This window comes from Prinia subflava, chromosome 1 (assembly GCF_021018805.1).
Source record: "Prinia subflava isolate CZ2003 ecotype Zambia chromosome 1, Cam_Psub_1.2, whole genome shotgun sequence".
NCBI lineage: Eukaryota > Metazoa > Chordata > Aves > Passeriformes > Cisticolidae > Prinia > Prinia subflava.
Window position 1 is genome coordinate 130,329,171 of NC_086247.1, and position 25,685 is coordinate 130,354,855.

Below are 25,685 nucleotides of genomic sequence, written 5' to 3' on the forward strand. Positions count from 1 at the left end.
TCTAAATGTTAATGAAGAAATCCCAATCTTAAAGGAGTAAATGGTGTTCAAAAAGCATGGACAAAACTGTACTATCTGAAATGGTTCTGGCAGTAGAACAGTCTACAGCAGCTGTGACACACCAACACTTCTACCAAGAACTTGATGTGTGCTGATGGATGAGGAAAAGCAGATGAACCCCAGATGTTTACATAGGGCAGGATAGCTCTATCATCTCTGTTTATAAAACTGTAATTAATAGTTTCTGTTAATATCATGAGCATCAATTACAAAAAAAACTGATCCAAGAAAGCATAACTTCTTATTGTATTCAAAAGCTGTCTGAAAATAGTTCAACTAACTCCAAGTAGATACTTAATATACAAGAATTTTTTATCACAAAAAATGTACTGAAAGCAACCAATCAAGCTTTTTTTCTCCCATTTGAGCTTACACATCCCTAACTGTTCTTGAAACTGAATGCTGAAAATGATAGGTAGGGCCAATGGCAAAAGCACGTTGCTTTCAAGGTAAAAGTTCTTCTTGAGTATGTTGCAAACGTGTTAAGGTTTTTAAATGGTATTTTACAGTACTCCTACTAGGTTTTAAGTTGCAAGATTAGTCTTTTCTTGCTGAGGGGCACAAAACTTACCAAGCAGGTAATCTTGTCTTAACCCTCAACAAAGTAAATCAAACATAAACAATGTAAACTACTACAATGATCACCACTCTGTAGGCTTTAAGAAAGCAGACCTTTAAAAACCAATCTATAAACCACCTTGAAAATCATGCTATTAATTTTCTACTATTTACAATCTTTTTCATGCAAGTGATATAGCGTTATTGAAGAGCCATAAAAGGGATCCCCAAACTTCCCAACACTTACAGTGCACACGTTTCACATTGTCCCCAGGGCTGACTTGATCAGCATTGCCTCACAGAGGCATGAGGTTGTGATTTCAGGAGTGTGGATGCTCTTTGTCACAGAACAAGCATGTCACAAACCTCAGCTGGGTCAGTCCTTCTGACTCCAGTAAAAGAGTTCAATAAAGTTTGCACCAGAACATCGGGGATCTTTGCATTTCTTTTATTTTTTTAATGTTCAAAGTTAAATGGCAGGCTTTTTGCATAAAAAATTACAAGAAGTTGGAAGGTTTATTTACTATCTTGTCTCAACCAAAGCAACAATGCCCCTATGAAGAACCACTGTGTTCGGACAGCGTGCTGACAGATAACTGAAAAAAATGAGTCATTAACTATGCCCTAAAAAAACAAATGTCAAATGAGACTCCACAGAAAAACACACACACAGGCAGTATTAGAACCTGAACCACAACCTTGCAAAAAAACCATGTAAGCTGATCTGGTCTGCTCATACAGATTTTTACTGCAGCACTTTCTTGCACAAAGAAATTTTCTCAGAAAGAGCTGTTGCTGGTTCCCAGGTGCCCAGCTGTGACTCTGAGGACACCTGCACTCGTCTGGAATGAGCCCATTTTTGGTGCCCAGCAAGAAGAGTCTGAAGTGAAAAAAATGAGATGTCCCAGAGACTGCTTAAAGAGAGACCAAGCACTTGCCAAAACCCAGAAATTGTATCCAATTAAATAAGCTCAAAAACTTCAGTAAATTATTCCAGTCTACTTGGTGATGTAGTCAAATAAACAAAAAAAGCTGTATGAAGAACGCTAAATGAATAACATGAAGAAAGAAAACACCTTGGAAGCCCTAGCATCATTTCAAAGTGCTTGTTGTGTCAGGACTTTGTATACACAGAGTTCTCTTCCCTTGACAAATAATTCATACAACACCTTAAAAATTGTCATTATGCACACTTAGGAATCTCTTTTAAAGAGAGGAAAGAGAAAACACACAAACTGTTTTCTTTTTTTTTTTCAGTTTTTTTTTTTTCCCTTTTAAGCAGCAGGAGACCAAGCATGGATTAGAAATGTTGCACAAGATATATTCAGCCAAATAAAACCTCACCAAGAATCACAGCTACCATTTCACTGAGGACCTTAGCCATGCCCTTTAGGAGCTGCATTCTGTGCTAGGCACAGCCATGTGAGGTAAACAATTCTACAGCCAAGACTCTCCAGAGTTTGTCATTAGTATTTTACCAAACCATATCCCCAATAGGGCACACTACGGAACACAGGCCTGTGATGTGACATTTTAGGTAAAACCAAATTACTTGTTTCCAGCATTGGGACTAATGTAACTCAATTGTACCATTCCACAAGATAAAAGAGTCAAAGCCAAAATGGGATGGGAAGCCAGACATGAAGAAAAAAAATTATGCCTACCAATCTTTATCTTATTTTTACATTGGAAAAATCTACATTTTCTATCTCTGCACCATCAATCTCTAACTTGACTTTGCCAAAATACCTATACTTTCTGGAGAAAGAATCCAAAAGCCAAAGTAAAGACAGATTCTAAAATACATTGACTCATACTCATTTATATCAGTAATTCCTTCCTTCTACACTTCTATACATTGCATTGCAATGCTTACATACTTTACTACACTGATTTATTTTCTACTATTGTAAGACACAGTAACCTTAAGAAACTTCATTCTAAATTCCAGTTTTGCTTTAGCAAACCTGTTTGCAATGAATTATTTATAAGTATTCCATGGTTACTTGCCCCCCAAATTTCTTTTTGCAGTACTATCATTCAAAGCAGCTATTTACATACACAGGATATTCACAAACAAGATCCAGGCAATGGCAGCATCACAATTACATTACATTTTGTGAAGATAAGGAAGCTGCTTAAAAACAGAAAAAGCAAAGAATCAGAAGTGTTTTCCTTCCAAAGCATTAATTATTTCTACCAAAGCACACAACAAACTGATGCCTTGTACCTAGGGGCTTAAAGCTCTCAGTGAACTAATATGGGCATCATTACTGTGTTAAAACACACTCCTGTTAGAAATTACAAACACAAGGACATAATATGGGTAGGTACCTCTACATACTGACTTGGAAACTGCCAGTGAGGAGATACAAGCAACTCAAATAAGGAGCTTGTTGTGATGTATTTAGCCCAACCTAAACCACATCTGAGTGAGGCTGAAAGAACAGCACTTCTTCATCCCCTTTTCAGTCTTTCTGTTTTGTTTTGTTTTGTTTTGTTTTAATACAATCTGCTTATATGAATGAGGAGAGTGTTTGTAGAGTGCTACTTCTGCAGGATCCAGAAAAAATTATTAAATTATTAACTCTGAAGTTGCTGCATAACAGAAATCTGTACGAAAGCTACTTTGTACTAGACATGCAAAGACCTGACTAGGAAGTTCAGATACACATATGAAGTTCACTAATGTAGCCAAATAAATCTTAGAAAGTCATACCATTCTCTTAACTCTCAGAAATGAAACTGGACCCTAAACTACTTTAAAACAAATATTCATAGTGCTTTTATTTTTTATACTTTTGATTTAGCCTAAAGCTATTTCTTTAAGGCAAAGACAAGGAGGTAACATTCAGAAAACAGCTTACTCAATCACTGTAAGCTGTCAATACACTTCCACACAACTTATTATAAGAAAGCAAATAAAGATCTGCTAATTGGTAGGCTGGCCCCTTTTATTTATTTTTTACCAAGTCTATTTATTTACCAAAAGAAATTTCAAATCACACTTAAACCAGTATCTATATTAGCAGTACAGAGTTTTGAAAAGAGCCCTACTTGGATTTCCTTATTATCAAATTTGTAACAGTTTGAGATTGGAAGCATATCTAAAGCATTAGTGTTTTAAGAACCTAAATTGTAAATAAGTCCTTTTATCATTGTCATAATAAAGTCCTTCATCACTGTCATTTAGATTACATGATACAAAACATCCAAATTTTAAGAAAATTTCAAATTAAAAATGCATTTGTATACCAATTACCACCAGCAGGAGCACATTTACTACCAACTGAAGCAGCTTGGTCATTGTTTATTGTTTGGGGTTTTTTGTTTACTATAATGTGGTTTATCATTTATCAGTGTAGGAGAGACATTAACATTGAATAATATGTATCACAGCTGAGGTGTGACATTATTGCCTTGCAAAGTTAACAGGACTAAACACATGTTCACATCTCAGCTATTTCCTGTTCACGCTCTAAAACATTAATCTAAACTGCAGGAAGACTTGCTGCAGTTTATAAAGTACAGTTGCTTTTGCTATGAAGTATTAGACTGCAAAAAACTGTGGAGAAGTGATTCAGCTCTAATTGAATACTGCTCAGAGGGGACAAGGACCTCCAGCTGAAGCAGAGAGAAGCAGGAGGCACGTGATGCACGAGCAGGGATGGAGGGAAGAGTAGAGGAAGTGATTCAAATCGCTGCAGCCTTTTGCACACTGGCCACAGGTCAGAAATCTGACTTAGTCTCTCAGTGGTCCAAATAAAAACCAGGACAGTACTTCTTTTCCAAGTGTGGTTAGTATACTGTCAGCAAAGTATGTATTAAAGGACAGAAACTTCTTGCACTGTAATAATGGGACAATAGAGCAACACCATAAGGAGTTACAGTGAATGCCTCCAATCAACCTCCATACTCTTCATAATGAACATGCTACAGAAATGCAAGAAAGAACACAGTGCTTCAACTTGCCAGAAGTGGAACACCATTTCACATCACTTTTTTGTTCACAAAGGAAACTTAAAATTCAGCTGGATAACTGATAATAAAAGCAGTATTCTACAAAAAAAGATATAAACTAGATAGCGTTAACTCAACCCCAAACAGAAACTACCAGAATTCTACACAAAGCTGGAGGGGGTGGCCACTCAATCCTCCAACTATTCCTCTAACTCCTGACAATGAATTTGAGTAAAGAGGCCTTCATCCACTGATATCTAAAAAAAAAAAAACATGGAATTGAAAAAGTCCGAAAGGAAAGCTAGAAATGATCTGGTTTAAATTACTGAAGAGTCTTGATATAGATCATGTAGCTCAACCTTCACAGACAGTGACAGAGTTGTGAAATTATTCTGATCTACGTGCAAATCTAGCCAAGTTTTGGCCACAGACGGAGAATTGTAAGATTCACACTATCTTTACGGAAATAAAATATTTATGCTGCCATCTGGAACTGAAATGTGACAGAAATTAAGCCCTTAATAAAGTTACCATGGATAGAAGACAAGGCAACAACTTTAAATTCTCAATAGGCCAGGGGACTGAATGCCAGAACACAAACATGAATAGTTTCAGAATGTAATTTACAAAAATTAAGATAGGAGAATCCCTTACGCCGTTCAGAACCATCCATACAGTCTTGAGAAATACCCTTTTTATGACACAATGAAAATGAACCTTGATCTCCACAAGCTCTTTAAAAAAGCAAACAAGAAAGAAAAATACTCAGATATTAATTAACCTCATGGAATGTCTTTAAGTTTATCGGAGTTAGCGAAGATGTCTTTCTTCTTTCAAATCTTACATTTAACATAGCTATTCATTTCAATTGGCAATAGCATTATCTGTTACAGTATTATTAATGACTGAGGAAGAAAACAAACTGCTGTTAATTTTCCATTTCACTCCTAGAAATTTCTTTTTAATTGTTTTAACTGCTAAAAAAATGAAGTCTCTAAAGTATTGTCAAGAACCATCACTACAGAGAAATTTAAAAAATTAATTCCATAACTTGCTATTTTTCCATAATCTTTAACTGATTAATCTGCAAGTACTTCCTAGAATTAATTTTTCTTTCTGCATACACTGCCTTTGAGGAGAATATCAAGAAGCCTTTTTCTCTTTCACAGAGGCCTTGGGTTATTAGTTATCTTATGCTCCCTCTACTGACTGTATAAGAAATGGCCCTCAAGCTCTTTTAAAATGCTTCTCTGAGAGAACAGTTTGGGATTCAATATAATGCTTCAAGCAATCAAAAAAGCATGAAGTACATTTCTGTGGAGTGCCAAATCCCTGTGCAAGTTAGAGTAGAACATCTTTTTCTTCTTTCTGAGACAGAAGCCTCAGAAAATAAAACCTTCCTGTGACATCCATGGTATTAACTACTACACAAGCCATTTATGATACCCTGAGGAAATTTCTTCACAATGTTTCAAGGGTTTTATATTTAGGTGGAATAGGAGAATTCTTAACTTCCATTTCTGATGTAGTTTTTAGCAATATTTCTTTATAAACTCTGCTGTTCAGTTGAATTCACAAAACCTACCTAAAGTCTTCTTTACCATCCTCCTGTGCAGGACAGTAATTTATTGCCACTGTGACATGAGCATCATATTTGCTTTTCACACTTTGAAAATAAATCAAGAAATGACCGATGGGATATAATCCAAAACATACATCAAGGAAAGTTCCCCAAAATTAAGGAAGGTCTTAGTATACAATCTCTATTATCCTGAAAGGTGAATAATCTTCAGGACAGCTTACTGTTTTGCAATGCTTTTAATGAAGAAAAATGAGTCATCTATTTCTTTTTATAAAATGTTTCTCAGTAAGGATAATACTGAATGTCTCTCTTTATTACATGAACCATAATTGAAGATTTAAATACAGAATTTCACTGTTACATATAGCAAAATATATTTAATTCATTTTGCTGTACGTTAGAAATAAGTGATTTCATACAATAATGACCTCTACATCATGAAATGAAGCCTTTATTATTAGACACTGACTGTGAAAAGAGAAAAAACATCAAAAAGCCCTGATGAAATATAATTCCTGAATGTCATATACAGAGCCCTATCCCACTGAGCATTAACAAAATCCAGATACTTACCAGATCAATCAGACTCTCCTGGATTCTGTTCAGTGTGGTGCGTAATCTGCTGCTACTGAGGCCCAGCCCTGTTGATTCAAACTGGAAGAAATACATTCTACTTAAGTTGGGAAAGGAAATCTCATTGGTTTAAATGTTATACAGCAAAACTTGAGCTTTCAAAGACTATCTACAACTTACTTACATTAAAATTTTAGCACACATAGAATCACAACCATACAAAATGAAAAGAAAATCAACAAAGATCACAGCACTCAACACTGCACTGGTGTGAAGAATGATCTAAGCATCTTTCATGAAGATGACAGTGTATCATTCATACCAATAAAACATCCTATATCTTTTATTGTTATAATTCTGTATTTGACTGCAGGTCTCTAGATTTTCTCGTTTGAGTGATGAACCCAGAATGGTGCCCCACAACACCACCTCCGAGCCTTGAATTCACACCACACCCAAGCCAAATGGTTTTCACTCCTCTTTCTAGCTATAAAATCTCTTGTCATTATCAAACATATATATCTTGCATATGTAAAAATTATAACCACTGATCTTTATAAAAAGTAGTTGTTACTTAATGCCTATGAAGATCAACCTCAGAAATGTGCCATCTTCATGTTTATGGCTCAGGATTGCATGGGGCAGATGCTCAGCTGGGATATATAGTTATATATATACATCTATATTAGAGATATGTATTTATTTTATATATACACATCTATATAGCTAGATTAATTTCCTGCTAAGTGCAATGGACTATACCAGCTGAGGGTCTGATTTGACATGCATAATTATTGTAACCTCTTCTACTGTTAATAAAAACCCCCAACAAGCTAACACAACAAAGAAAGTGGAAACAGGGCATGTAAGAACCACACATTTAAATCAACAACGTGGAAGGACTTGAACACAGTTCTGGTATGTGATTCACACCAAAAGGCAATTTGCTGAACAATATTTAGGGCACTGTTGTACACTGCATTATTAGACTTCCTCTCAGTGGGCTCAATCAGGGAAGGAAGTATTTGCATTTATGTGACCTCCTCCTCTCTGCTTTTGAATTCAAACAGGTATAATTTAGGTCTCCATTTAGAGCATCTAAAGCTTCTGATGTAAAATGGCCATCTGCCCCAATCCTTCTATATATTAAATGACAATTTACATCTGAGTTGAATTCCCACTGGAAGTACACTCTAATGAAATCTAAAACCTGATCTAGGAGACATGTCCACAAGAACAGAACCTCATGGCTTCACCATGAACATTTCACTCATCAGTAAATCTGACTCACGTCATGAAAGGTTTTGCTATTTCTATTTGCAGATTTAAGAGATTTTTAAATTCCATAAACTGATGACCTAGTAAGGCTAGTAAGCAGAGCATTAAACAATTTGCAGAATAATTTTATTCATCACCAATTTTGTCCCTTATCATTAACCTCTAACAGTAATTACCTCTTATAGTAACCTCCTACAGTTATTAAAAAAAAAAAAAGTTTACAAATTAGTGCAATGTCCAGTCAAAAAAAAAGAAAGCTCACCTCAGTTTGTTTCCACTAAGGAAAACTATTTTGTGGCATGCTCATTAATGTCTTAAATTTTAGTGAGTAGATGTTAAATACAGGCAATCCTTTTAGTTTTTTCTTGTTCCATAATTTGAGATAAGGCAGGGTTAATTTGCATCCCGCAAATAAAAGAAGTTTTGAAAGCAATGCTGGTTACAACAGTGTTTCATTTTTGGCAATGAAAAAAGCTAAATACCAATTACATAGGATAATGATTCAAACAAGGTCTGGAAAGAGCAACATAGAACTCAACATGTATATTTTAAATCCCTGGTTTCACTGAACTGGCAATGAACTCTGTATAACCAATTGCTCTCCTTATGTGTGCACTAACTCACATACACAACCACAATATTCACAAATAATTTTAAACATTGAAGGAAGTTATACCAGCATACTCTAAGAATCCCATTTGACATTACTTTCTAAACCAAAAGAAAAAAGGAGCTCTGTGAGTGGTCTAAATCACATACCATCACCCATCTCTAATTTCTAAAGGTTTAGAAACACTGTGGGGAGTGAGGACATTTAAGCAGCATTACAAGATGGTTTATTACAATCATAAACCCTTGTAAGCATTGTGTTTCCTATGGAAAACAATCTGTCAAAACAAATACTAAGCACACTACAAGAACATCACAATTTTACCACCCATCTGCTATAACATTTACCTGCCTAGCACTGAGCTGTTCTCTGTTAGAAGCACAGAGTGAGGAAGCTGGAATGGGCTTTAGAAAAACAGAACAGGAGGTGCAAAAAAATAACAATAAATGCAACACAATGCGAATAGCAGAGCAACTAAGCCAACGGAAATCAATTATCTTAACAAAACAAAGCTGCAAACTAAACCACAAACAAACAAACAAAACCCCAACAACAAGAAAAAACCCTCCACCCATCTTGTAAACACAAATTGCAAATACATTTGTCCTGCCAAACAGAATAGTTCAAAACCTTTTAGAATCATATGTTGAGTCTGAAAATTCATTACAATTTGCCAACACACGGTGATGGATCTGGAACCCCTTGACATTGTTACTTGTGGAGTAATTTTGGGGCCAAGATAGGAGAAAGTTTTTTTTTACATGCAGCTATTAAGACAATTCTTTTGAAAGTTGATCTATGTTTTGTAAAGACATTGCCAACGAACATTTTTTCAGCTACAAGATCACTCAAAAAAAGTTGTTTTCATTAATGCAAGTAGTCTGACAGAAGAATACTAGATATGAAAAAGTGTCTTTCAGACTCTGTAAACTTGAGTTACTACTTAATTTTCATGGCCCCCTTTTCCTGTATTTTCCATTCTTATGTAAACTAGAGCAATATACACAGAAAAATTCAATCACCTTATACTGTTTAGGCTCAAACCCTCCTTCTGCAGGCTCCTTTGCTACCCACTTTCTACCACTACCTCTATATATTTCACATTGTCTTTCCTCCTTTTCAACAGTGCTGGCAAAAAGAACAGAGAATCTGTCTATTCAAAATATAATATGATTGATGTCTCACTGACAATAATGCTCCCAGTACTTCTTTCCCATATTGTTGATCTAATTAGCCTTTTCTTAATCCTACATTCAAATCCATTTTGTTGCCACTAATTTGTCTGGGAATTACATATTAGATAGTATTTTAAGCAAAGAGTATTATCCTCTGTATTTTCATTCTCTATGTACAGTGATACTTGAAAATGAAAAATGCTTCCACCTACCATGTCATTTCGGCCAAAAAATGTATAGACTGCATACAGATAGTAATCAAAGAGCTGGGACATGAAGTGGATCACATCAAATGCAATAGGTTTCAGAATATTCATCATCTGCATGTATTTCCCTTAAAAATTAAATACAGAAGATCAGTTTCCTCAGCACAAGTGCTACAAAGACAGTTTGGACAAACTCAAAGCCAGCTTTACCAAGTGTATTATGTAGCCTTCAATGCTAATTAACAACAACTTAGTAATAATTTACAGATTGGAAAGGTTTAAAAATAAAGCTAAAATGATGGCTTAAGACACCACAATTGTTTCAAGACTTCTCAAAATGTAGATGTTAATCCATATCAAAACGTCTTCAACCGTTCTTGGCCTTCTGGTACCCAATTCAAAATATACAACTGTCTGGATCCTCTACAAGTTTCAGCTTCATTTAGGTAAAAATAATAATCTGCTAAAGAAGTCTATGGCAAATGCTATATAGAGCCACTGAAGTTTTTATGCATTAGTGTGTTTATATATGCACATATGGATATCAAGCAATAGCAAAACACAGTATAAAAATGATATGTCCAAGACTGGATTTTACCCAACATCTCTAGGAATTATGTGCTTCACATTGGTGATACAGCAACTTCTGCTTTCCTTCCTATCCTCTGGTAAGAATCCCAAGTAGTTTTAAGTTTGAAATTTTTCCAGGGGGACAGACTATGAGTAAAGCAGGATGTCAGTACCCCGGCACACCCAGGGAGAAGAACAATTCCTTCTCTTCCTTCTTATTCTCTGTTGTAACATACTGGACTTGGGAAAATAGAAATTTTTTTAGAATAATAAAAAAATCCCAGCCTCAGGATCTTCATCTGTATGTTATCTGAATCAAACTGGTCATAGGATTTTTCCCTACAGACTGAATTCACAGGCCCTGTAGTTTTCAGTCATTTTTGTTTTCCAGCACAGGACAAGGCTCTTCATTGGGTCATAAAAGAGCCACACTTAATGAAAACCTTGATATTGCAGAGACCCCGCATTTCCTGCTGGCTGCCTCAAAAATGACATCCTGCTTGCCCTTTTATTATTCTGAAAACACAACATATACCAAACTTTTGGTTATTAAAGTAAGAGACAGGCAGCAATTTTTAAACCAAAACACAATGCAGTCTACCCCAGCACACAGGATACAGCAAGTCATTTCACAAATTGTCATATTCCAGACATGTTTATATGTGACAGGTTAGAAAAATTACAGGAAGGTGCTAAAACCATTTCTTTTTCTTCTAGTCAACAACACTCATCTTCAAGATAATACTATGCCCAGAAAAGTAATTTACTAATAGATTGAGAAAATACTGGTTTAATCAGAGAAACTGGGTAACAAAGAAACAAAAGCTCGCTTTTAATAATGAGGGAGTTATTTGAATTTTTCAAGCAAGTAATTGTTTAGGTCAGCAAAGATAACTAAGTTGAAGAATGCATGATACAGCTACATACCTGATAAAATGGTAGAGCACTAGAGTAAGAACCAAGCAATAGCCTGACATTGCTACCTTCCAGGTTTCTATCTAATTTACATTCCTTACTAAACACTAGACACATGTCTATGCCTCTGTTTGCTAAGACATGCAAGCATATGTTTTGTTATTTTTAGAGATTTGACGCAGGTTGTAATAATTTATATTTGTCAGTTTAGCCCATTTGTTAACTCTATACTGCTTAATTTTTAATGTTTTGACTCATAGCATTATGAACAAACTCAAAAGTGGACTTAAAAATCCTATTTGTCTTCTGAAAGGGAAAATCAAATGCACAGTCCAATGTGGAAATTTTGGGGTGTTTGTGAAAGGATGGTACTAGTACCCTAATTATAGCTAGTGTCACCTTCACCCTCACTATCTGAATATTCTGTATTGAACAGGCTGACTTCTTCCACTTCTTATTTTTAAACTTGCTTGCAACCCAAACACAGTATGAATGATGAGTCACATTCTGCACAGTTAAGGCTTCCAAGTATCTGTGCAGCTGGCACGAATATTGAAGGTAATCTCTTGGGCAGTGTCTTATGCTTTTCCAAAGGACTATGCACTGTACACTGACCAAGTACTGTCCCTATAAAAATCTTCCAGTGCCAAGAACATTTCTCTATTACTACATCACTCAGCATCTTGACACAACAAGTGTTCCAAGAACATTTCCTCCTTGTTGCTCTCTCTAACAGAACACCAATTTTTAGTGTCTACACATCATTACCTACTTGCCCTGAAGTTACGGTTTTGGGTTAAAAAGGGATATACAAGAACATTTCCAAACAGCACAAACACAGTCCAAAGCCATATCAAAATAGAAACTTCCAGAAATACTTGAAAACAACATCTAAAGTTTCAGCAACTGAAAGTAGCTTTCTAGAGGCTCTAGATAGCTTAAACTGATGAACATTTGCCAGGTTTCTTTTGAAGTATTGCTTGCAGAACTCCCTCTGTCCTTAAGGATTGCAAGCAGAGAGCATTCTTTATCAGACTAATCTATACAAAACTGATGCACCTCACAAGTTAGCACACACAAATCTTTGCCAAAAAACCTTTACCAGGCCAACCTGGTAAAGTGAGCTTTAAACTAGGAAAGATGGGGTAAGGTGAGAGTTACAGTGATCATGCATGCAGCAAAATAAGGTCCAAGTGGGGATACCTCCAGCAGGTACAAGCAGCCAAAGACATGACTGTAAGACAGGACTATGGGACATCCCCTTATGGCAGTCCCACGGGGATACTGACACACTCCAGTACCTCTATGAGGTGCCTGTACACCAATGTCCGCAGTGTAGGGAACAAAGAGGAGGAATCAGAGATGTGTATGCAGGCACGGGGCTTGGATCTCACTGCATCTATGGAGATATGCTGGGATAGCTTCCAGTGTGACTGGAATACTGCCAATGAAGGGCTACAAGCTGTTTAGGAAAGACACACCTGGAAAGCACAGGGGTGGAGTTGCCCTGTATGTGAGGCAACACCTGGAATGTACTGAGCTCTGTCTTGAGGTGGATGAGCTTACGTGTTAGGATAACAGGGTAGACCAGGAAGGGTGACACTGTTGGGGGTGTTTGCTACAGGCCACCTGAGGAGAAGGAAGTGGATGAAGTCTTTTAACAGACAAGTAGAAGCAGCCTCATGGTCACAGGCCCTGGCTCTCACAGGAGATTTCAGTCATCCTGACATCTGTTAGAAGAACAAAACAGCAAAGCACAAACAGTAAAGCACTGACAACAACTTCCTGATAGAGATGGTGGAAGATACTAATAAGGAACAGTGTGTTGCTCAACCTTCTACTAATGAACAAGGACAGCCTTGTTAGAGGTGTGAGGGTTGGGGACAGCCTTGGCTACAGTGACCATGAGACTGTGGAGCTCGGCACCCTGCATGAAGGAAGCAGGGCAGCAAGCCAAACTGCAACCCTGGACTTCTGAAGAGCTACCTTTAGATTCTTTGGGATCTTTTTGGAAGAATCCCATGGAGATGGGCTCTGCAGGAAAAAGGGTCCAAGAGAGATGGTCAACATTCAAGCACCACTTTCTCCAGGCTCAAGAATGGTGCATCCTGATGAGCAAGAACTTGGACAAATGGGGCAAGAGACCAGTATGGATGAACAAGGAACATCTGTCAGAACTCACTAAAGCAGGACATACAAAGGAGGTAGAAGTAGGGATAGGCCACTTGGAATGAATACAGAGATGTTGCTGGAGTGAGCAGATATAAGACAAGAAAAGCCAAGGCCCACCTGGAATTAAATCTGGTGAAGAATGTCAAAGACAACAAGAAGAGTTGCTTCAAATATATCAGTAACAAAAGGCCTGCTACTAAAATGGAGAAGGAACCCTGGTGAGGGGATGCAGGAAATGCTGATATACCAAACGCCTTCTGCACCAGTCTTCATTGAGAAGAACCATCCCTCAGGAATGCCTGGCCCAGGTGACAGGGAAAAGGGAATGATGAAAGACACACATTAAGAGCTAAAATGCCACTTTGAAGGAAAAAGTGCAAAAAGTCTGTTGTAGCTAAATAATTTTTAAAGACTGTGTGATTTAGGGTTTTTAAAGTCGCATGAAGTTCAATGTTACGTGACCAATCACTCACTTCAGCTAACAACTTCTGCTGTAAGGTTTGTCGTCACTATTATTATTTTCTTGAAACATAATGGCGTTTAAAGCAAGCAAAATCTAAGAGTTTGTCCTCAATACCCGTTCTTAACACAAGCAAAAATAAGGTCAAAAAAGCATTAAAATCCATCAATATAAGATATACCCACTAAACTAATTTTTAGGTCAGAATTATATTAATTAAGAGATCACTGAATCAACATACACAATGACATAGTCATTAATTATTCTTGTTGATATATAGTGCTTAGTCAAAATATTCCATACAAATTTAACACAGGTTTATTCTTCCTTTACATTTTAAGTCAACACGCAATGGCTTAATAAGAAAAAATAACCTTATAAAATTAGTCTAATGGCTACTTTATACTAGAAAGAGAAGCAATTACCTTAGCTAAGTAACATGAAAAATCTGATAAATTGAACTGTTCACTTGAAATTCAAACACAATTGTAGCAGCTCCCACTTCAATTACACATTAGCAATTCGTCTATGTCGTTTATAAGTATTAAGCTACTTTTTTTTTTATTCTTTTAGCCTTCATAAAAAGCATATAGCACATGGAAATAGTTCAAAATGGCTAACAAACACTGTCATACTCATTCAGTATGACACAATGGATACTACTACTTTCCTAAAAAGTAAGGCAATTATTTATGTTACTTGAATGGGGAACTTAATTCTGCACCTTCATCACTATGACTGAAAAACAGCAAAGAAAAACATAATAAAGAGAGAAAATAGTAATCCAAATAACTACTGACCCACTGCTTTAATTTTTAGGATGCAGAATTTCAGATTTTTTTGAAGCAGGTATGGAAAGGACAGACACAGAAATATGGAGGCAAAATTAAGATAAATCATGGATCCAACAGAAGTGAACTGTATCAGACTAAGCTACATGATTTTCTACACAAAGGATGCAGTACATTTCACCCATCTGGGACTTGGTGAAAGTATTAATTTAACAACACTGCACAGTAAATAAATGAAGCTAGAAAAGGGAAGTAACTAAAAAAGCTACAGGTGGAATTCCCAGCAATCAGCCATCTTTTTGACATTTTCTTTAATTACTCTGGCACAAAAATAGAAGTGATAATAGAAAAAATAAAGAGGCACCATCAGAACAGAAAAGGGCTGGGCATAATGTACAGGAGTACTTGATGATTGTTGTAATAAGAATTAGATGAAATTCAGTAGCACAAATCGTAAATCTATGCATATAGGGAACAATTAATAAAGAAACATGCATCTTTCTACAATAAGCTAGCATTTTATCCCTTGGAAAAAAACTGAGAAAGTGAATGCCCTTACACACTTCTATACAAGGAAGCTGTAAGAAATCAAAAGAGGTGCAAAATGGAAGGAACTTAGGACCATGATGCAATGAGATAAGAATTAGACAATGCAGGAAGATCTCATCCAAAGTATTGCACATGATTGTGGTAAGATTACGAGAGCAGAAAATTTAAGTTTCTGGAGGCTAAATACAGAGGACACTACAAATCTTGGCACTTTGTTTAGCAAATCAAGGACTGAGAAGAAATAGGACTGGTTCCTGTAAAAACGACAGAGCAGCATGCATTGAAAAACAAAAGGATCTGCTAAACCTCAAAATTTCTTTTGTCATAAGATCAAGTCAGCAGAAAATAGGAAGATAATTTTTTATTATTATTCTATAGGCTGACAAGGCTTCTGAAATAGAATTCCTATTAAAATGAGTGGTGGGAACAGAGGTATATTTAAGCTGGAGTTCAAAACAAGCATATTTACAGGCAGTACTAAGTGACATCTTTCTCCTGCAGGAGGTTCCTTTCCAATTCCATGTTTCAAACAGCAGTACTATCACTCATTACCAAAACAATACAAAACACTCCAAAGAGCAAAAAATTTGAAAATTAATAATAATTCCAGAAGGAGAAAAAAAGCACATATATGAGCTTTTAAATAATGTTTAATTTTGGGGTTATGAACATAATCCACAAATAGGACTGCTTACATAAAATTGAAAAACCAGAACTACTGCTTCATCTACTGGTACAGTGTTTTATGGCAGGGACAGAGGCTGGAGTTTGCATGAAAGTGCTATGAGTAGTTTCTAGATTAAATCCTCAGTTTTCTTAGAGAAAAAAAACCTTACAGCAGAAAGCAGCAAACAAATCTCTCCAACCTAAGTCACAGATCAAAGTCACAACAGAATGAACTCTGTTGTAAATATGGTAAATGCTCAAGGAAAAAAAAAACAGTTTTAGCAAACCTGGAAAAAAATTTAGAAAATTAATTCCTGACTTTTATACTGCCCTCAAAGACAGCAAAAGGTGTTAACCAGGTGTAGGAGTAACATTCTGTAAAGGACTTACTCTGAAGTGTAACAATAATTTTCAAACTTTGAAGGCAAACCTCATCAATGCAACACATACAGAATTCCTCTCTCTTCTGCCTACTCAGATAAATTTAGGCAGTTACTTCCCCTTCTCTATAAATAAAACCAAAGTCAGTAGCAGAAAGTTGCTATTGTACAATGATCTAGATCATCACACAGAAGGCATGATCATAAAAAATCAATCCCATTGCATCTAGAATTGGAGTGTTTTCATGGAAAAGTTTGGCAAGAAAAGACCTCAAGAAGTGGCCTAGAGCAACCTCCTGCTCAGAGCAGGTCACGAAGCTGCTCAGCAGCCTCTTCAGTCACATCTTGATGACCTCCAGGGACAGACATTCCCTAAACTCCCTAGAGATTACTAGGATGTATGAGAGAATTCTTTTCTTCTAGTTGATTACTATGCAATAAAAACAGTTATTCTGAGTGCAAGAATTTGAATAATGAAATGGAAAAAAAACCCTATTCCTAAAGTTCTTACTTTTGCAACTATTCCACTTTAAATAAATCATTCCATAAAACACATCAGCAACACAGAGCATTAATCTTTTTGCTTGCCATCTCCACTCTTCTAACACATTCAGTATTTCAGACAAATAAACTACCATTATAGGTTAAAACCAACATATGCATGCAGATTAATTTTCCAGGTAAAAATAACTCACAAGATATAAGCATATTTGTCTATGTAATTAAAAAACTTGTTTAATGCTTAATTTCTATTTTATTAACATTTTCAAAGAGTAGAAATAGAGCCCAACTAGGTATATTTTTCAGGGTCTTAAATATCATTTAACACATTTGCTATAATCCATAAGTTTGCACAAAAATACTTATAAAAAACTACAATTATTCTACATACCAACAAGCCTTATTACATTCAGTGTAGTGTTGGTTAGAATAGGTGCATTCACTTTATTGAGGTTATAATCTGATCTCTTTCTGCTCCTCAGAGTTTCTCGAGAAACGCTTCAAAGAAAACAACAAAATACAGCAAATGTGAAAACATTCAAAGATATACAAACGAAATTTAGCAGAAAATATATTATTCCTCCCCCCTTCTTTCACATGACAGTATGTCTTCCAGTGCAGAATTTTATTTATGCCAAAGCACAACTGGGTTAGGATTCTAACATTTAAGAAAGAAGCCTGAAATAATTTACACTGAATTGTGCTAGAGAAAGCAATTTTTAACTTTTATTCTAATACTGGAGTTCTGCAGGCCTCTGTCTTGTCCCAACATTAATTTTAATCACTCTGACTCAAATTCATAATTCATGAAGAGAATCAAAACAACACAAGTCACAACAAAACAAGAGGCAGATTAGTCAGCTACAGCTGAAAGTTACGAACCTAGAAATAGAAGCAATTTTGAGGAAGATGAAACTAACAAAGTCATTAAATTTTTCATAGATTTTAGTCCTGAAAGACGCAGGAAGTTGGACTCCATGATATTTATCCAACTAGACACATTTTAACTTTCTATATGAGAAACCCTCTGCCAGCTGCCATATCTCCAAATTATATTCTTCCAAAAATTTCAATTCACAGCGCAAACCTATGGACAGCAACTCTTGTTTGCTCCAAATACGGAATTTTTAACTGTATCTTCACCACTTCTTTGAAAGGACGCAGTTTACATGAGGTACCTTACAGAAAGAATCATGCTAACAATATTTTATCCTAAAGAGTTATCTTGTAACTACTCTGCTACTCTGCTTCGATCCAAGTGTTGGCATTCTACTTGTCCTGCAAGCCCTACAGAAAAAAAGTTAGGCTGCTTCACAAAGTCTGAATGTGCATCTAAGTTGTACAGGGTCCTAGACAAAAATTCGTTTTCAGATCCTTTTAAAGGATAGAATGTTGGCTTTTAAATATGAATATACGTGAATAAAATACTTTTTTTATATACATCAAAATAGAATATGTATATTCATTTATATATCTATGTGTGTGTTAAAGAAAAAGAGAATTTAAAATTCAAAAGTACTGCCTTCAAGCTGTGGAAGAATCTAATTATTTTTCTTAACCTGCAGAAGTTTAGTGTTCTGCAGAAGCCCAAAACTCAAAGCATTTGTCTACAACAACTGCTTCTGAAATTACACATATACACAACAGCTGCTATAGAAGGACCTTCAGTTGACATCTAGTCCTTACTAATCAGTTTTCCACTACCTGCTTCAGAGAGGCTATATCTGCTTTCAAAATGTTCCTTTCTTCAGGTTTTGTCTGCAATAATGATGAGCGGTTTAATGTTCCTCCCCTTTCTGGAGATCTGAGTGCTGAGCCTTCTAAATATGCAGACAGTGTGATGTTTATTTGATTATTATTCCACTGTTGTAGATTATGGAAACTGAACTAATTAGAATACTGAGATGAAAAGCATGTGAATCAGACCAAGGACACACACAGAGCCTACTTACCTTTTTATCGGGGCATCTCCTGTCTGCTCATCCACATAATCTCTTTTCAGCTCTTCAGGAACATCACTGTCACTATCATACTCTTGATATGCACTTTTTTCTTGTTCATCTGATTCATACTGTTCAAAAAAAAAAAAAGACACAATAATTGACTACCATTATTTTTCTTATCATATTGTCACTCATTTAATGTTGCACTTTGGTCACTTTTTGGCTTTTACCTTGATTGGGATACAAATAACTTTGCTGGTTGAAAGGCTGCTGACAATGTTCTTTAAAAATGCAAAAATACTAATTTAAGTGGAACATATCTTGCTAACCTTCAGGAATGCTTGACTTCAGTGGTAAAAAAGTACTGACTCAGTGCAAAACAACCTGAACTTTAAACAGGATGCCTGGCTTTTTGGCACTTTTAAAAGCAAAGCAGCACAGTACTGCAGGCAACAGATTCCTGTATTAAGACACTTTGCCATCATTGCTACACAAAACACATCATCATTTACTGAAATACTGTTTGCTTTTTTTTCCTTTTCCTTTTGCTTTTTTCCTGAAACAGTCCATACCCCATTGGAAGCCAACACGTCTTCTGTCTCATCGTCTTTGCTGTCGGCCTGAATCTCGAAGGGGTTTCCTGCGCTGCAGAACTGCTCGAACAGCGTTCCCGACGACGACACCGCTGAGGCAGGCTGCTTGCTCGGGGACACCGACGGGGAACGGGACTGCTCCAGGAACTTAAATTCCTAGCAATAGAAAGAAATTTCTAAATAGAAATTTCTAAATAGAAATAAATATGGATTTGTGAGTCCAGCTCCATAAAAACAAAGGATGACAAACTTGTAGACAATTAACTTTTAGTTAAAGTTTGCTGCTTATTTAAACATGCTTTTCGTGCTGGCTCAAGTTAACCTTGGAAGTGGCAACCTTACACTGCTTGTCTTTGTACTTTTAGAAGTTTCCTGCTACAACATGCAATACATCTGCCTTCTGCAAGTATTTACTGTCTAAAACTAGCTGAACACTAATCGTGTTTTTTATTTCACAGAAATAAGGAGATAAAAAGATTTAAATTCTATCCAGAAATGCAGTTTCTTTACAGAAGTTACCTAGTAATTTACTAAAGCTGAAATTCTCTTGTTGATACTTTATTCTTTAAAAGTTGTCAAAATTTTTTAGTTCTCAAGCCCACCACACAGTTTCTGATAACTGGGTGAGTGCACAAACTTTTGCAAGTGTATGGACCAAGTAGAACCCAACAGACATGATTGTTTTACTTTTTTTTCTAAAAAACACAACTTATCTCAGATGACATACCATTTTTATCTATTAAACTCTAGCTATTAATATTCATAATAGCAAAACGTACATTTTCATTTGATCTAAAGATCAAAACTCATGCAGCTAAAAGGACTACAATGTTAGATTTCTGTTTGCTTAAACAAATCAGTAACTTTCTGCCACTGTCTGCTGCTCCAGTCCCTTGAGCAGTATGTACGGATGTATAATCCCATTTCTTTATTAAAAACATTATATATTTTGCTGCTGGATGCTGCTGAGGGTCCTCCCTTCCTTTCCCTCTCTACTTTTAGTGACCCGGTAATCTGTTGCTTACTTCTACAGTTAACTCCACAGGAGTTGCAAAATGATCTTACTTAAACGTTACTGTGCTCAAACATTTCTGAACTTCATCTACAGCTTTAATCACAGGCATCATGTTTTATTTGGCAAAACAAGTTAATTTCATCCACCACATGCTAAAAACCAAAAAAATCACTTCAGATGATTAGAAGGTGAGTTACTAATTAGTTACACTAATTACTTGCTTTCAGTTGGACTTCACCACAGAAGAGTATTATTTTTCTTTTCCAAATGAGGCCATATGACCTATGTTTCCAGAAACAGATGCCAAATTGGTACAAGCTAGTGAGTGCTCATGCAACTAATTTTAGGCACTCATCTTTTAGCATCTTACTGTCAGATAAATAATTTAGAAACGAAAACCAGACAGTTTTCAATATTAACAGTACATTGCAACATGAAAAAAAAAGGCTAACATTATGCTTACAACTCTAGCATCTTCCATAAAAACCTCTGCCTGCCTGAAACAGAAACATTACTGTTTCAAAACCATTTGACTCCTAAGTTTCTTATATCATAAAGTAAAATTGAGGAGCTTTTAGAAGCCATTAAAAATTTTGTACAGTAGTTCATGGATCTTACTACTTCTCAGAACACTGTGACTCTTAGTTATTAGAGTATTAATACATTTATACATTTTATTCATAGAACGTACATGAAGCTGCAGAATACTAAAACTTGATTTAACAGGACAAAGTTCCCAGGTCTCATTCTCCAAAAACATTCTTAGTTCTTCAAGACGGGTTCTGAAACACAAATAAATACTCTTAATTGGCAAGTAGTAAGAGTAAATCACAAAGTTGGCAATTACTTCACTTCTGCAGTGAAAAACTCCTTCTAAAACTGTATGGAAAGTTACACTTTAAAACAAGTATTGAATCAATTCTTCTAACCAACAAACGACTCAAAAGCTGCAGCTACCACAATAGTGTATTTTTTATGACACGTCTGGAGAAAGATTTTCTTGGAGACTATCTCCAAAATTTGTGAAATAATTTTTTTAGTCAAAACCATTAGAAATTATAGAGGGACACCTATAATTATGCAGAAATATTGGATCTTTCTCCTCTGTAAACTGGAGAAAGCAATATAATATAAACAAACACTCCACTAGCAGCACAACAGATGCTTCCTTCAGACACACTGAAGCCAACAGAGGGCAAAGGGAAGTGGAAAGAACTAATATTCTACAGACATTTCAACTTTTCAAAGAAAAAATATAAACAGCTATTAATCGCTAGTTTTCTTCATAGCTTAATTTTACTTTGGTATCAATACAGTAATAAAGAGAAGTAATCAAGCAATTACGCCTCTGCAGTTCTCCTGTTGTTTTCAATCACTAGAAAAGCCCCCACTCTGTCATAAGCAGAAACATCTTTATTAAAGAAAAAAATTTTGCCACGTAAATGGAGCATACAGGAAAATGAATGTTTTTTTGAATCACACTGCTCTATCTTTTCTTCTTAAAATAGGGCATATTGTTTTGTTTAACAAGTAACAGTTGGCAGATTATGCACTGGGTTTCTAATTAAGCAATAAAATGTTCTAGGAATACCACAACCTCAGTAATGAACTACAACCACAACCATAATTAAAATTTGCTTGCCATGACGAGATAAACAATGTGTTGAATTGTGATTACAGTTTGCTATGCCTATTTAAATTCACCAGTTAAATACAAATAGACTTCAAGTGCTATTTTCAGGGCATTGAGTATAGCTTGCAGATCTCACAGAACACAGAAACAGAACAGAAACAACAGAACAGAACAGATAGAGATGTTGTGAAAACCAGCATTAGAGATTAAAAGTCTTTGTGAGGAAGACTAAGGTGAAAGAGTCATAGAAAAGCAAACATTTAAAAGCCACACAACAGGTTTTGTAGCATTTCAAATCTGAAACCAAGGCTCTGACGGAGTACTTCAACATATGCTCTTAATTTTCACCAGCATATACGTCTAGAAAGGGGAAAGCTTGAAGACCTGATGCATTCATTCTCTGAAAAGCTTAAGTGATATTTTAAAAATGTATCAGTACAAAAAGTAAACTGCATTTCAAAAATCATCTTACTGATGCTCTTTGTGAAAAGCCCATTCTGATTTATTAGAACAATCAACTTGCACCCAAAAAAAGCCTTCCTGTATGCTATAGTACTATGTTCTCTTCTAAGTTTTTTGAATCACACAGCAGATTCCTTTCAATATTTTGTCTATGTTGGCAGTTCTCTATAACACTACACTGCCCAGGAGGGCACAAGTCAAATTACACCAAGAACTGATTACTCCTGGACTCTAGGCATTTCAGCTCTGTATAGCTTTCATGTACTAACGAATTCTTAAAAGCACTCTTGCTTTTTTCCCCCCCTCCAATTAAATTCACAAGAGAAGTGAAAGCTACATTAGCTTGCTCTGAAAAGGCAAAATGCTTAAAGCTTTTATATAAAACCACCTATGGGACATAGCTCTGAGACAGGGGTTTTAATGTTTTTCCTTCTGATGATGAAAAAAATCACCCAATTAATCTTCACAATACCCATGCAGCACAAAACATGTAGAAAGTATTAAAAGGTTTCATACAATTTAATTCATGTCAATAAATATTTCATTTTATTTTCACAAGAACTACATTATCTTAAGAAAACACAAGTAAAAATTACTATTTCTATACATCTTCCATCAATGTTCCTTAACCTTTATTTTACTCAAAGATAATTCAGAAAATTAGTCTATGATTCCTTAAGCTGTTAAACATAAGCAGAACCATAACAGTCAAAACTATATTTACTTAATCTAACAAGGCATTATGTGATAAGTCAGTGTAGTAAAAGATGGTTAGGTAGACCAAAATCGATTCATGAAATTCAGTTCAGGATTCAGAAAAATTTCAAGAAATAAAAATATTGTCTTGTCAGGCATCTCCTGGCAAGACATAATGTAGATCTGATTAAGGCTCAAGTTTTTCAGACAGCTGGAACTGAGGTCTTCATCAAAAGGCCAGAAATAATTCCTAACTACAAACTACCAAAGCTGGAAGAAATTCCAAACCACATTCTCAGCTTCTGAATTCAGACACTGTTTCGTGTTCTCCTGCCCTAATTTTTATACTTCATGGATTTTAGGCAGAAAGTCTCAGACTTTTCAACTGGCTCTCGATGTATTAGTTGCCTGACAGCTCCCAAATAAGAGGACAACAGACCAAGCCTAGGAAAGTAAGCATTCCCTAGAGCATGGAAGACTGTATTTTTTCTCATATCTTCCTAGTTTTTACACCAGAAAGAATTTAATGCCAGAAAACTAGAATTAAAAAGTTGTCAATCACCCAAACCAAAACATTTGTAAAATCAAGGCAACTGAAAGAAATAAATAGAAAGGTAAGTCTTGCTGCTGTTATAGCCATATATCATATCTGGGCCTAGAGAATGCCTGTCCATGACAACATATGACTGGCCCCAGATACGACAACAGAGCTGACTGAAATGTAATTAGATCCTGCCAATGAACAAGTCCTGAAAACATGACACAAAAGGATAAACTCAGTTCTAAATATCTCACTTGATGCAAGACAGAATTGCATATTGAAAAAACATTTCATAGTAGTACATGATGAGTCTTCTTAAGCAATAGCATAGAAAAAGAAGACACAATTCTGCTACAAAGTATGAACTTCAGGGGCATTCCTCCTCAGAATGCCAGGAGACAAGAGGCAGCCTAAAAAACTACTGAAATTCTAACACTAAGAAGTTGTTCATCTTTATCTGGCTTCCCTGCTGCAGAACTATGGTTTTCCACAAACACAGCAGAAACAGGCTTCTCAATCCTCTCCCCTTCTCCAGGGTTCAGAGCCTTATTCTCATCAGGAAACATACTCTACTGTCAACCTCAGAGCACAAACATTATGCAGTGGAATTCCTTTGGAAGGTGTTTACCCAACAAAAATAAATAAATGTCATTGGAATCATCCACTGCACATACAATAGTCTCACCTGTGGTATGTTTTGAAATAGTTAACGCTTTGTTTTCTGATAGAGTCTTGTAAAACTTCAGACTTACTGCCACAAAATTCTTCTCCAACCTGCATCAGCCTAGAGTAATAAAACAAAGTTTAGACATATTTATTGATTTCTTAATACTGCTGTTCCAGCTGTGAGTGTAGTTGTATCTTCATAAATGCAGAGCACCAATGTTACACTGCAATGTTAAGGTTGCATTCCACAAAAGTCCATGTCTCATTTTCCTTCAAATCCTATCACTGTGTGCCATATACACAGAGACAATGAGCCATAAGCCAAATAAATGTATTTTTGAGAGCCCGCTACACAGGGCAAGCCATCAGTTCACAATCTCAATCTGTCATTTTATTACCAAAAGAGAAGGATATAATATGGTACAGGTTGGCAGTACTACAGTGTTTTTTCTGCTTGACTCAGATTCCCTTTAAAAGCTCTTAAAAAAAAATTGCTAGACTTGCACATCCCATATCTTAAAAGGAGACAATACTGAAACATATCACAATTAGCAGCAAAGTGGTTCATGCTACCTCTCCTAAATACATCCTCATAAACTCTCACGTATAGAAGAATTGCTCCTCAAGCTATCAGCACATTTGAATGAAATTGGCATCAAAATGCAAATATCAGTCTTAATCAACAGTGCCATCTTATCAGAGTTTGTTTGTGGACACATACTTAGAGGTCTTACGACCACACCAGCATACCTGCTGATAACATCAAGTACAAATATGAAGTCATCATATTTGAAGTTAGACAGATCTGTTCCCAGAAGATATGTTTTCACTTTCAATTGAACATCCTACAAAACACAAACAAGTTTTTGTATCCTTAATACACTGAAGACAAAAAGTGAAGGCTTGGATGCCTGGTTCATTAACACTTGTTGGTTGCTTGCACTTGTAAATTCTTTTTTTGAGATTTAGAATAGAATTCCATTTTCTGTAACATGGGTAATTTCTCTAAAATAATTTTATAATCAGTTTCATTAGCACTCTATAACACAGAGTCATTCCTAGATGTTTTACTGTCAACACAAAAACAGAACTCAGCTTCTTCATCATACAGTTTGGATGACACTGCACAC

The 25,685-nt window shown here is 35.8% G+C and overlaps 1 protein-coding gene across 1 annotated transcript in view; it reads right to left on the reverse strand.

Moving 5' to 3' along the window:
- VPS50 (VPS50 subunit of EARP/GARPII complex) overlaps positions 1-25,685 on the reverse strand; it is a 69,502-nt gene that overhangs the window by 14,133 nt on the left and 29,684 nt on the right. Inside the window, exons 15-22 of the mRNA XM_063412226.1 lie at positions 25,306-25,400; positions 24,575-24,673; positions 21,249-21,339; positions 19,522-19,698; positions 18,959-19,077; positions 17,398-17,504; positions 10,009-10,130; positions 6,734-6,814 (exon numbers count right to left, since the gene is read on the reverse strand). Of these exons, the coding sequence (XP_063268296.1) occupies positions 6,734-6,814; positions 10,009-10,130; positions 17,398-17,504; positions 18,959-19,077; positions 19,522-19,698; positions 21,249-21,339; positions 24,575-24,673; positions 25,306-25,400 (891 nt within the window). The remainder of the gene's footprint in view (positions 1-6,733; positions 6,815-10,008; positions 10,131-17,397; positions 17,505-18,958; positions 19,078-19,521; positions 19,699-21,248; positions 21,340-24,574; positions 24,674-25,305; positions 25,401-25,685) is intronic.